Genomic DNA, 13,285 nt, shown 5'->3' with positions numbered 1-13,285 from the left:
ATACTTTTTTTTTTTTTTTTTTTTTTGAGAGAGAGAGAGAGCACACGCTAGGGGGGAAGAGGGGCAGAGGGAGAGAAACATAATCTCAAGTAGGCTCCACACTCAATGCAGAGCCCAACCTAGGGCTTAATCTCATGATCCTGGGATCATGGGACCCAAGCTGAAATCAAGAGTCAGATGCTCAACTGACTGAGCCACCCAGGTGCCCCCCTGAAAAATTACTATTGGCTCAAGGTCAATCTTATTTCATCACACAACCTACTCCCCACTTCCCTATTATTTGGAAGCCAAGTTCAGATATCGTATAATTTTAACTGTAAATACTTCAGTACATATCTCTAAAAGGTAAGCACTCATTTTTATTTTACTTAAAAAAAATTTTTTAATGTTTATTTTTGAGAGAGAGACAGAGCGTGAGCAGGTGAGGTACAGAGAGAGAGAGGGACAGAGACACACAATCTGAAGCAGGCTCCAGGCTCCAAGCTGTCAGCACAGAGCCCAACGTGGGGCTTGAACTCACAAACCGCGAGGTCACGACCTGAGCAAAGTCGGATGCTTAACCAACTGAGCCACCCAGGTGCCCCGGTAAGCACTCATTATCAAAACATAACCACAATGCTGTTATCACCCCCAAAAACATTAACAATGATTCTTTAATACCATGAAACATACACTCAGTATTTAAATTTCCCTGATTGTGCCCCAATTTTTAAAAATAATTCATTTATTCAAAAGTAGGGTACAGATCAGGTCTCTACATTGATTACTGACACAGCTCTTAAATCTCTAATCTATAAATTCTCCTTTCAGCTCTCCTTTTTAATTCCTTACAAAATATTTTAAAAAGTTGGAACATTTATTTTGTAGATGTTTCCCCGGTCTGTGTTTTACTGATCACGTACCCTTAATGCTGTCATTCCATCTATTTTTAAACATTAGTTGCCTTAAGCTTTGTCACCTAAGGGCCTGGACATCTGTAATATTTTTCCACAGTTCTCTGCCTCTACTTGGCCATCAAATCACATTTCCTAAATCACTGACTCTGATGCAGTCACTTCCCTGTGCCCAAACCTACCTCTTCTCTACGATAAAGTGTGAACTCAGTAACCTGATAAGCCAGACCTTCCACCAGCGAGCCTGGCGTTTTTTCTGAACTGGCCTCCTTGCAAGGAGCTTATCCTCGGTGACTTCTATTCTCAAAACATGTGGCTGGTTCTCTCTCCAGCCCATTTTCCCTGAAATTCAGTTCTACAGCTCCAACTGCCTGATGGACATTTCACCTGTGCATCCCACAGGCACATCAAACTCAACACCTACCCTTAAGTGTCAAATGAGATGTACGTAAAACAACATCAACAACAACGAACCCTATTAACCCTGTTAACTACAGAACCCTATATAAATGTTACCTAATATTTTTATTAGACTCTAAGCTACTTGAGGCCAGGAGCTACATCTTACAATTCTGTGTTTCCCCCAGCAAGCACTATGCCTGCAGACAAGGATTCAATAAACATTTGTTAAATGCATGTGTGAAATGTTATCCAACCTTTCCAAGCCTTGGTTTTCTTATCTGCATGATAGGGATAGCAGTATTTCCCTGATAGAATTGTTTGAGGGGAGAGCCCTAGTGTCTGTAAACTGATGAATGGGTAAAGAAGATGTGGTATATATAAAATGGAGTATTACTGAGCCATCAAAAAGAATGGAAGCTTGCCATCTGCCATGACATGGCTGGAGCCAGAGAGTATTATGCTAAGTGAAGTAAGTCAGAAAGACAAATACTAGATGATTTCACTTGTATGTGGAATTTAGGAAACAAAACTGATGAACATATGGGAAGGGAAGAAAAAAAGAGAGAGGGAAGCAAACTGTAAGAGCCTCTTAAAACAGAATAAACTGAAGGTTGATGGAGGGAGGTGGGTGGGGGATGGGCTAGACTGTGATGCATATTAAAGAGGGCACTTGTTGGGGTGAGCACTGGGTGTTGTAGGTAAGCGATGAATCCTTAAATTCTACTCCTAAACTAATATCACACTACATGTTAACTAACTAGAATTTAATAAAAATTTGGAAGGGGAAAAAAAAAAGAACCGTTGGAGGGGAAATCAGATATGCTAAGGGCAGAGTTCAGTGCTTGGCCCACAGTAAGCATTTCTGTAACATCTGCTCTTATAATAATAAAAATAAATAACTTTGTATTTCCCCACCTATATGATTTTGTACACACTTCTCACCTATAGCAATCTGAAACATTTTTTAAAGGCCAAGTTAATACCCATTTTTTATAAGAAACCTTGATCTTTCTGACCCATAATGATGTGTTTTTCCTCTGGAATGCTGTACTCCTTAAATCATTCTTAAATCTCCCCACACCCCCCTTTTTTAGCACACAATACAAAAGATCTGATCACACTTTATTTGCCTAAATATATTTTTTTTAATTCTGGGATAAGTTTTTTAAGTATATAAAGATAAGAATGGAAATCTAAAACCCATAGGAAAGGACTATTTCTGCTTTGTTAAAATACGTGCTAAACTAAGTTAAACAGAAATAAATTGGGAAGGAGTCTTGCAAATCAATCTTCCCAGGGTCAAAATTATTAGCCATCTCTGAAATAAGTAGTGCAGGAAAAATTATTTGGGTCCCCAAGGCACTTGGGTCTCTTATGGTTTGGAAGTACTCTGGACAAATACACAAAAGGCTTTCCAAAAACATGTCAACTGAAGGGGCTCCTGGGGGCTCAGTAGGTTACGTGTCCGACTCTCGATTTCGACTCAGGCAATGATCTCACCATTCGTGGGATTGAGCCCCTGCACCGACAGTGCAGAGCCTGCTTGGGATTCTCTCTCTCCTTCTGTTTCTGTCCCTCTCCTGCTTGCATGTGTGTGCTCTGTCTCTCTCAAAATAAACAAATAAACTTAAAAAAAAAAAAAACAACCTTCAGCTGAAAACCAAATAACCATTTATCTTCAACTTAATTCTCTCACTTCAAGGTTACAGTTTCAAACTCTGGTGTTAGACATATAGGAAAGAAGTGCTCTTACTGGGTCAATGCCAAAAGGGTATGGTCCACCAAAAACTCCAGGGACAGCTGGATTCAACTGTAGAACAGGGTTCCCCCGAAGTGTCTCATCCCTACCATGTTAGAAGAAAAGTTCCATTTGTTTTTGTCAAGAGCGGGAAACTGCTAGGGTCCAAAAACTGGTCCTAAAAGAAACTACTACAACTGTCTTGTCTCTTCAATAAAAGAGGAGGGACTAGCATCTGAGAATGAGAAGGGATCAGCAATAACAAAAGAACACAACAAACAAATACACCTACATAACCAAGCAGGGAATTTGGGGAATCTGCTTTTAATTTACAAAAAGAATCAATGTGCCTACATTTATAGTCTCAGTTTCTTGAGAGTACTGAAAGAATCACAAAACACTTCCCAGGCTGGGGCATAAATAAGAGGGGACACTGCATTCTTCTGCAACAGAGACACTGTCAGCCACTTCTGAAAGAAGTAGAAGTTTACCACTTGTCTGGAAGATCAGAGCTGAACAGGAAAGGAAAAAGCTTTGACTTTCGTCTTCTTTGCAACTTACGTCCAATTATACAAAGAGAACATTGGCCGTACGCTCCAGGATGACCCGAAGATATTAAGAGACTTGGAAAAGCAATCATTGTAGATGAGGCCAGTGTAGATGGAAAACACACCCATCAGTAGAATAATGTACCGGCCACTGAACACAGTGCTAAACATCTGGAAAGCAGAAGAAAGAAGTCAATGAAATGTACTCTCGGTGGCTCATGACGTGACAATATTGAGAATATACTAGACCCTTCTTCTCACACTACTTTACCCCACCCTGGGTCAGAGAGCTTAACGTAAAGGTCAAAATACAATGCTAACAAGAAATTACTTTCACAGCACATGGCCGCTTCAGTGTTAAAATGAATATAACTTCTCTATTCTTGACATGGCCTCTGTAACTTCTCTATAACTTCACGAATAAAAGACTTCCAGATCTTAATTTTATAGTGACTGCTTGAGGAATTACAAAGTGTCAGTCCGACGCAGATGTGACAAACATTACCTCATTCTCGTTCTTCTGGGAGAGAAGCCGGCTCTCCCTTAACACCATCCATACAGCAAAGAGGGTCATCAAAATGCCATGGCCAAAGTCCCCAAACATCACAGCAAACAGGAAAGGGAAAGTGATGATGGTATATGGAGCTATAAAGAAACCAAAGGAGGAAAAAGACAAAGTACAGACAACTGTGCCCACCACCAAAAGATCACATTCCTCACCGTACTCTAAGATCTGTGCAAGGGGACTTACTCCCGAGCTGTTGGTCAGATGGACTCTCAGGGAAAACCTTCCATGACAGGACCTCACAAAGCAGCTCTGATGGCATCTAGGCCTACTGCTAGCATTTTAAACAAAGGACACAGGAAATGCAAGTTTTGTCCCTAGCCCTGGCAACAGTGTAATTTGTTCTTTGATTCCTTTTCTCTAACTCCTGGGACACTGCTCTTTGACAGGCCAGCTTTCTTCTCTTGTGCAGCAACCATTTCCCAGCTGAATAAAGTTCTCAGGTACGTGGGAGAAAGCCTGGAACCCAGAGCAAAGTCAGTCCTGTAGAAGACTCCAGCTAAAAACGAATTCCCAGACTCTTGATTTAATAATTAACTCTCCTGGCTTTGCTTTGTGAAATCTGCTTTGTGTCTAAAATGGTCAGTAATTGCTGTATTTTCTCTGTCTAACCTGGTATAGGGAAGCCTTTTAAAAACATCAGATATCTTAGAAAAAAACTTAAAGTACTTCCTGCAAATGGTGTGCTAGAGAAAGTCAGGTGTTTCATAGTTGTGAGGGCACACAAAAGAATCCAATCCGCTGAGCTCATTCCTATAAAACCACCTCTTAAAAGAGTGCCACCCAGCAACAAACCTCCCTCTCTGTGTCAAAGTGGGCACGTCTTTACAGGAATGACACTAGAGCTGAGATCTTGACAACACTGTTAGTTTTAAGCCAGTTATTCAAGAACACTTGAAGGGAAGCATTAGAAGAAATAACAAACAAAAAATCAAACCTCTAGAAGATTCAAGGTCTTTTTACCTGGGTTTATCTCTCTGTAAGTCCCGATTCCGTAAGCATCTACTATGTTCTGAAAGCCGTATGTGAACTTGTTCGTTTTGTTATAGGTTGGGGGAGTCTGATTTGTTTGCATCCTGTTCAAGATAGAGGGCACAGTGGAGCCACTGTGTTCCTGGGAAACATTGAGCACACATAGCAAAATTAAATCATCCTGACCATGAACATATTCATCAAAACTCCTCAAGCTGTACATATAAAATACGTGCATTTTATTCTATGTGAGTTGTTTCTCAATCTTCCCATCTTTGGGAGAAACCGGAACTAGGTACAAAATTTACAATGAAAAATTTACATTAAGTCTTGGGAAGAATATCCTTACTGTGAAAAAAATTCAGTTCTAAAATGTGTAACCAAAGAAAATATGGCACTTCCTTGTCTGAAGACAATCATTTGCCTTTCTGAGATTATCGCTGTTCTCTCCTCCTTTTATGGAGAAAGCAGCGAATGTTTTCAAACTCTAACTACTAAGCGGGACTGCCAGAGGTATCCCTCAGAAGTGGTCTGCTGGACAGAAAGAATGGATCAGGAAACAGACATTGTGGTCATGAGCTACCCTGAAGAATCACGGGTATAGGACCAAGTCATTTCATCTTTTTTGAACTGCAGTTTCCACATTCGGAAAACCAAGATGTACAAAATGTATGGTTAGGATATAAGAGGAGTACAAGGTGAGTATAGTCAAGAAGTCTGAAAGTAAAAATGCCACAAAAATGTAATTAATTCATGTTATTGTTGACGGGAACCTCTTTTCCTGGCTGCATGGTTAGTGGTGCGGGACTCACCGTGCCCCTTCTGAGTGCAAACTGGATGGAGTCGAGGTCGGTGACAGGGCACCAGACCTCGGCGATCAGGCACTTCTGGGTCACGTCTATGTTGCACAGATTCAGGGTGTGGTAGATGGCCTTCATCTTCCGCACCTTGATGAACCAGACACGGATGTTCTTAGCAGCCGCCTGCAGAACCCTCTGGCGGTGGTCCTCTGTTTGATTCAGAACCTTTTGGGAGAGAAGGGAACAAGGAGAGATCCTTCTACATACAGAACCAGTCTTAGATCTCAGCATATAAATGGGAAAGAGGCACAGCTTTCTGAGAAGGGTTGCTAGGGATCTATTCTTCTTCAGACTAGAATGGCTTTTTTTGGGCACCTGAGTGACTCAGTCAGTTGAGCGTCAGACTTCAGCTCAGGTCATGATCTTGCGGTTTGTGGGTTCGAGCCCCACGTCAGGCTCTGTGCTCACAGCTCAGAGCCTAGAGCACTTCAGATTCTGTCTCCCTCTCTCTCTGCTCCTCCCCTGCTTGTGCTCTGTCTCTCTCTCTCTCAAAAAATAAACATTAAAAAAAAATAGAATGGCTTTTTTGGGGGGTAAATTATAAGAAATTACAGTTTTAGTTACTAATATTCATTTTCTGTTAGCTTCAATCTGAAGAGAAACCTGAGGAAATTGTTTTTAGCTCTTCATATTTTATCTTCCCACCAAGTCCACAGCACAATATAGGTCATTGGCTTTTACCTGGATCATTAAAGAGCAATGGCTTTCCATATGGAGTCTCAAACTCAAAGAAGTCAGCATCATCATAGGCCTGGGAGTTGATAAAATCCATACTTAAGAACAGTAAGCTGCAGAATCCCCTGAACATAAGCCAGCATCAGGGAATGATGGGAAAGAGGCAGGGCTGAGCACCGTTGTCTACCTATGCCAGAAGAGACTCCATGCCAGGGAACAAGAGACAGGAGACACTGTGGGGTCAGGAGGACTCATGGCCTTAGAGGGGATTTAGACAGCCACATACCACTGTTATCATGGGGCAGATGAGGCTTTGCCTTTCTGTCAGGCTTCTTGGGGGAAGGGGAGGGAAACATTTTCAGTGCTGATCCTTTGGAAATCAGTACAGGTTTTCCTCAGAGTGATCACGCTGCCGAAACCGAAACCACGGTAGAAGAAAGGGAAGGGACACTTTACATTCCACTGCCTTGGTAATCACCATTTAAGATTTCAATAGCAGAAGAGGGGTTAAGCCAAAGGGCGAGTAACCTATCACTCACACTTCTGTATGGAAACTGACCTTAAATCTCCACATTTCTTTACAGAGGAAAAAGTTATGCACTAGCCATGTTAGCACAAGGCTCCATCATACTCGACTCATCAAGTCAATTCAGAAAAAAGTAGTAACTACTTTCTGAAGGGCAGTAGGTGGGGACTTCCATACAGGTTTCTAAAAAACCTGCAGGCTAGAGAAACTCTTGTATCACTTAAGAATAAAGGAACAAAGTTATTTTCTCTCCTTCTGGCTGCTGATAATTTTACAATTACCATTCAAACTTCTGGAAGAATGCTAGATAAATGTGTAAGCAATGCCCTATTTGCTTTTCTCTTTCCCCATCCCCCACACCCACATCTCACTCCTTGACAGTCAATCCCTTTTTAAAGTTTCAGTTCATATAGCTGGGTACTTTAAAGATCAAATTCTGGCCATATTGCCAATGCCTTTTAAAAATCTATCCATGAGTCTAGGAGGGGATAAGACAGGCTTAGAACCCAGAACATACTAATTGGCCCACCACCCACCAGCAGCTCTAAAAACTTTCGTCCCTTGGTTAAAGAGGTGAGTGCTTCTCAAAGGAGCCAGCAATAGGTCAAGATGGTGGGTCATACACTATGGGAGTTGGAGGGAAAAAGGACTAAGGGAGTTGAGATGGGAGTTACAGCATCTCTGGTGATTCTGCCTCCACTGGAAAGAACAGTCTTTGGAATTAAGTACAGAGGGCACCCCTTATCTGTAGGGGACACCATCCAAGACCCCCAGTGGGTGCCTGGAACGGTGAATAGTACCTAACTCTATAAATAGTATGTTTTTTCTTATACACACATACCCATGATGAAATTTAATTTATAAATTAGGCAATTATATTAGGCAATTGACAATAACTAATAATAAAAGTGTAACAACATGCTATAATAAAAGTCCTGTAAACGTGATATCTCTAAATATCTTCCTGTACTGTACTCACCCTTTTTCTTATGAGGATATGAGAGGAAAAGATGCCTACATGAGCATGAGGCTCATGTACGGGGAGTGGTGTTAGGTGTGTGACCAGCATTAGGCTACTACTGACCTTCTGGTCTTATCAGAAGGAGGATCATCTGTTTCTGAATCACAGTTGATTTGGGTAACTGAAATCTCAGAAAGCAAACGCGTGGGTGGCAGGGGGACAACTGTATGTTTTAATGTTTCAAGAAGGCAATCATCACAGTCTTTCAACAGAAAACAAAGCTCCAACTGGCCACCCTTTCCTTCCACGTATGCATCAATCATGACTCCTTCCTTAGGACTTTGTGACAATGGAGTGCATAAGCCAACTGGTGATGTGGTAAAAATCTAGCGCAGTCTCTTCTTGGGTACTAGAGTTATACTAGGACTCTTTGCCTAGACTGTGTGATTAAGATCTAAGGTGACCAGAAGGATACACACCAAGCTGTCAAGAGCAGCTGCCTCTGGAGGGGGAGTGTGTGTGACAGCGGAATGGACTTTATGCATACTTCTTTATTACTTGATTTTTTTCTTAACTAAGCATACTTTTTTTAATTGTAAAAATACCTCAAACTCATGAGGAGGGAAATTGAATACACTAAGCAACGACAATTTCGGATGGATAGCATTCCTGCCGCGTTTAAGGATGATTAATGCTATTTTTAACAGTCATTCCCTGAAACTTTTTCCCAACTCCCAAGGGCACAAGTTACCCATGGACATTTCTTTTTTTTGGTGTCTTGGCTGCTGTAGGTGCCTAACAAACTGTTAGTGTTTCAAGGAAGGAGAATGGTTTTCTATTATAGTATTTCTGATGAGGGAGCATAAAGCGAGCTGACAGGCCGCCAACACCCTCCCCCCAACTCCTAGATGGGATATGTCTGATATTCCTCCAGCACTCCTGGCTGCCCAAGAACAAAGGAAAGCGGAAAACTAAGGTTAACTGATAGAGATCATAGTCCTGCAGGACCTAAGTCTCCATCACCCCTCCACAGGGATGTGGGAAACAAAGGCAGAAGGAAATGGCAGATAGAACTCAATCTCCTTATAACCTGCAGCCCATTGACAAATACTTGAGGCTGGCAGAGTAAAATGTTTCTCCAGGAATTCCTTACTGTCTTAATATTAATGCTTTGCTAGAGGGAAGAACCACCTTAGCTTGACAATAGCTAGGCCTCCACTATCCTGGGAGTCTTCTGTAGCATATGAAAATCTCACTGGAAACTTCCCCTGGACTTTACCTCCTCCAACCCCATAGTATATAACCAGTCTCTCCTCATGGTCCCTGGGCAGCTCTTCCTGCCCATGGGTCCTGTCCCCGTGCTTCAATAAAATCACCTTTTTGCACCAAAGACACCTTCAAAAATTCTTTCTTTGTTGTCGGCTCCAGACCCCATGAACCCCACTATCACCCCAAAAAAACCCTCATCATTTTACACACACCAAAATGCCCTCCAGCCCTCTGTTACCATTTGGAGATCGTCAATCCTGGTATTAACTCCAGAAGCCATTTCCTTTCTCTCCTGTGGTGTCTCAGGACAGGGATAGAGTGAGGCCCGGAACCTGGAACATACAGACACAACCTGACAAACATCGAAGTTTCTTAACCTATCCAATTTAAATAACCTCAAAAAGTAATCTTAATGTACTAGAAGGACCAAAACAGGATTAGTTCAGGGTGGTGCCCTGATCATGAAAAACTAGGAAGTGTCCTATAGATAGAGCAGTAACATTTGAACAATCTCGACATTCTCTGCAGCTACTAAATTTCCTTAGATTAAAATTATAAAACTCAGTAATACAAATCATATTATAAGTTACTAGAGAAAAATGGCATGGAAAAGAGATCTTATAGGCAGAATTTCAGAAAAGTTTACAGGCGCAATACCTATGGCACACTGCTGGGTACACAAACCCATTGTCCTAGAACAATGCAGCATTTATAAACCATGAGTCCTAATTACTTTCTTTCCAAAGAAAGGAAATTGTGGTTTTGACAGTACTTTTAAAAATGAACTGAGACCATTTCTAATTATTTAAAATAGCCCTAACATTATTAGAAGATATATGTATTGCATTAAGGTAGACTAAAAGGGCTATTGTTTCATTATTCTGTATCCTAAGGCTTAACAGTCAAGGCATTCTGATTGCACCCTCAGGGAGGCACATTTCTCTTACCCTTCACAGATTTTCTTGACTCTGTTTTTCAGCTGATCGCCTTGGAAGAAAATGATGAATACAGATTTGTGCACGTAGTCACCCTGGGCCCCAAACCAGAAACAGAGAATTTAGACTTCTACTCTGGAAGAATATTTCTTGAATAACCTACTTTCTTGGTGATATAGGAATGGGAGTCCTTTAAGGATACGGCAACCCTGCACTCGAACTATTATCCTCCATCCATTTCTTAAGCTCCACTATAAGAACATTTGTCCTATAATCCGTAATGCACAAAAAACTTTCTGTATTTGTTTTTAAACTCAACCGTGAGCTGAACACAGATGCTCAGATGATTCTCCTCGTAGCACAATATAGCCCTTATTACCAATTCAACTTCAAACCTTATACTACCTGAGTAAATACGGAAGAGAGGAGAGGAAGCCATTCCTGCTTATTCCCATGCTTAGAAATTCCCAGATAAAGGGGACTGAGTAACTCTAAGGAACAGAGGTGGGAAGAATGTTGATGTAGAATCTCATGCTTCATGCTAAGTTTGATCTAAGGAGCAGGGAGGAAGGCAATCTATTCCAAATACCAAGTTTACACGCAAAGTCTGATGCAAGGACTGCAGGGAAAGATCAGAAAAATAAGCTTAACTGGGTGTTAACTAGTATTGTCTCTAGTTGCCTGTATTTCTCATATTCCTAGAGTTTTTATAATAAAAGGCAAACAGACTTCAGAAGGATAAAAGGAGATGCGGCGTGAAGACAATGACGCTACGTGTCTTAAATTCCTTCATTCTCCAGGAATAAACTGGAGCGCATTCTTTGTGCAGCTGCTCTGCTGTAGCTAGCCAGACCCCCTTTCCTCAATTTGTTGATAATAGTGTTTCTGTTGCCCAGAAACTTGGCTGAAGATTCCTGAGAACAGTTCCACAGGAGGTGTGACTGCAGACTGCAATGTCTCCACAAGCCAAGCACAGGCTTCAGTGAGTCTGTAAAACTGCTCCTCTGGGGGGTTCGCTGTACCCTAAGTGACACCACCCTCCTGTTTAGGAGGATAAAAGGATGAAAGCCTCAGATTTTCAGCTGCACGACCCACCCACTCTGAGGAGTCACAAATTCAATCTCTCTTCTTAGGTGGGACAAAGAATGGTAATCTAAGAAAATCCAAAAGATCATTTTCAACAGACAAACCAAGCCCAGGCTTCTAAATAATACCGATACAAAAGGGAAGTAATTTTTTTTTTTTTTTTTTGCAACACATTTAATCTTCCTTGCTTGTGATCCTTGACATCAGGACTCACGATACTTAGTGTAGGCTGATGTTAAGAACTCTGGCCCGTTATGTCAAATGCCAAGAGATTCAGCCATTCCTACTCTGTAAAGCACTGGGTGGGGAAGATTATTCTACCTTGTACAATATATTATCCTTAAATTAAGTTTCCAAATCTCCCAACAAACAAGTAGACAAAAAAACCTTACCAACTAAAAATTTTATCAACTTATCGAGCTCACAGTTGAGGAACTCTCTCCTTATATGGATATTACCGAACTTGGAACCAGATATCTTGCTTTAATTTTCATAAAGTTGATTTTCTTTTGGTCTCAGATAAGTAACAGAAAGCATATAAAGCTGAGGTTTGGGGCGCCTGGGTGGCTCAGTCGGTTAAGCGTCCAACTTCAGCTCGGGTCATGATCTCACAGTCCATGAGTTCAAGCCCTGCGTCGGGCTCTGTGCTAACAGTTCAGAGCCTAGAGTCTGCTTTGGATTCTGTGTCTCTCTCTCTCTCTCTCTGCCCTTCCCCTGCTCATGCTCTGTCTCTCTCTGTCTCAAAAATAAATAAAAACATACAAAAAAAATTTTTTTTAAATAAAGCTGAGGTTTAAGATAACTGGAAAAAAACACATTTATAATCCAAATAATACCTACACAAGTGGGGCTTGAAAATGTCCAGGCACGTGTCAGTATACATCATCTGTACACACACGATGGGAGTTAAGAGGAAAAGAGCAGTATTTCAAATGTGCAAGTCAAAGCAGGAGTAAACATAAGGGCTCCTCTGTGGGAGTGTCAGATTCAGATGGTACCATGCAGTGTCACTGCTCTGGGCTCCCTTTACAAGACCTACTCCACGGGACACAATTTCCTAGTCTTACAGTCACAGGATCCTCCAGGGGGTTCTCGATTTCAGCCTGTCGCAGGAACACATTCCCCCGGCACACCCGCCAAAGCATGCGCTCAAAAGTAGGGATGCGCTCCCGGTTAATCACACCAGCCACGAAGCTGTGGGGAGAAGAGGCAGATGGGGAACTCGATTCCATGCCACGGGACAGAGGGCTTTAAGACAAAGAAGGGAAGCGAGAGGAGAGGGGCACGAACGACAAACACAAGGCTATGCAATGTTACGCCAAAAGGGCTCCCAAAGTCTTATTCCCGGACCCCAGGATAGGGTTGACAGGACAAATCAGGAACTGAATCCAAGTGACTTAGGAACACCTCTCAAGAGGCTCAGAAGAGAACACATCCTGGAAGCAAGTGAACGGGCCAGCCTCACCACTCTTGAACAGCAACAATGAACATGACCGCTGCTCCCCGTCCCCCCCAAAAATGAACTGACCCCACTGACATACGGAGGCTTGCAGTAGTACTTACCCAAGTCTTAACGGTGTGCCCCTTCCCATCTCACTCGGCTCCAAGAGGGACGAGGACTCTTCCAACAAGTCTGGATCCGCCATCTGCTGATGATGCAATTCAGCCTGAATTCACAAATCAATTAATATCTAATGAAAATAGTTAGTGGCATGCAGGGAACGAGGAACCGGGAGATAAGTTCAGAAAATAAAGACGAGGGAAAAAAAAAAAAAAACCACCAAAAGAGAAGACAGCCACAAAAAGAAGACAAGAATAGGGGAAGAAAACAAAGGAAAGAAACAAGAGGTAAAGA

General features: G+C 41.9%; 1 protein-coding gene across 9 annotated transcripts in view; it reads right to left on the bottom strand.

The window, feature by feature from the left end:
* Positions 1 to 13,285, bottom strand: part of ATP6V0A1 (ATPase H+ transporting V0 subunit a1) — a 58,719-nt gene that overhangs the window by 20,910 nt on the left and 24,524 nt on the right. For 5 of the 9 annotated variants that reach the window (XM_027048961.2, XM_027048962.2, XM_027048965.2 and 2 more), the window contains 9 exons: positions 12,994 to 13,097; positions 12,498 to 12,624; positions 10,357 to 10,439; positions 9,648 to 9,741; positions 5,931 to 6,143; positions 5,110 to 5,260; positions 4,087 to 4,226; positions 3,595 to 3,752; positions 3,049 to 3,139 (listed from right to left, as the gene is read on the bottom strand). In XM_027048961.2, coding sequence (XP_026904762.1) covers positions 3,049 to 3,139; positions 3,595 to 3,752; positions 4,087 to 4,226; positions 5,110 to 5,260; positions 5,931 to 6,143; positions 9,648 to 9,741; positions 10,357 to 10,439; positions 12,498 to 12,624; positions 12,994 to 13,097 — 1,161 coding nt within the window. The remainder of the gene's footprint in view (positions 1 to 3,048; positions 3,140 to 3,594; positions 3,753 to 4,086; positions 4,227 to 5,109; positions 5,261 to 5,930; positions 6,144 to 9,647; positions 9,742 to 10,356; positions 10,440 to 12,497; positions 12,625 to 12,993; positions 13,098 to 13,285) is intronic. The other 4 variants (XM_027048960.2, XM_027048963.2, XM_027048964.2 and 1 more) reach the window with 1 other exon arrangement.

The sequence above is a fragment of the Acinonyx jubatus genome, chromosome E1, assembly GCF_027475565.1.
Source record: "Acinonyx jubatus isolate Ajub_Pintada_27869175 chromosome E1, VMU_Ajub_asm_v1.0, whole genome shotgun sequence".
In the NCBI taxonomy this organism is placed as follows: Eukaryota; Metazoa; Chordata; class Mammalia; order Carnivora; family Felidae; genus Acinonyx; species Acinonyx jubatus.
The sequence above is the reverse complement of the archived record's forward strand: the minus strand, read 5'-3'. Positions and strand labels throughout refer to the sequence as shown.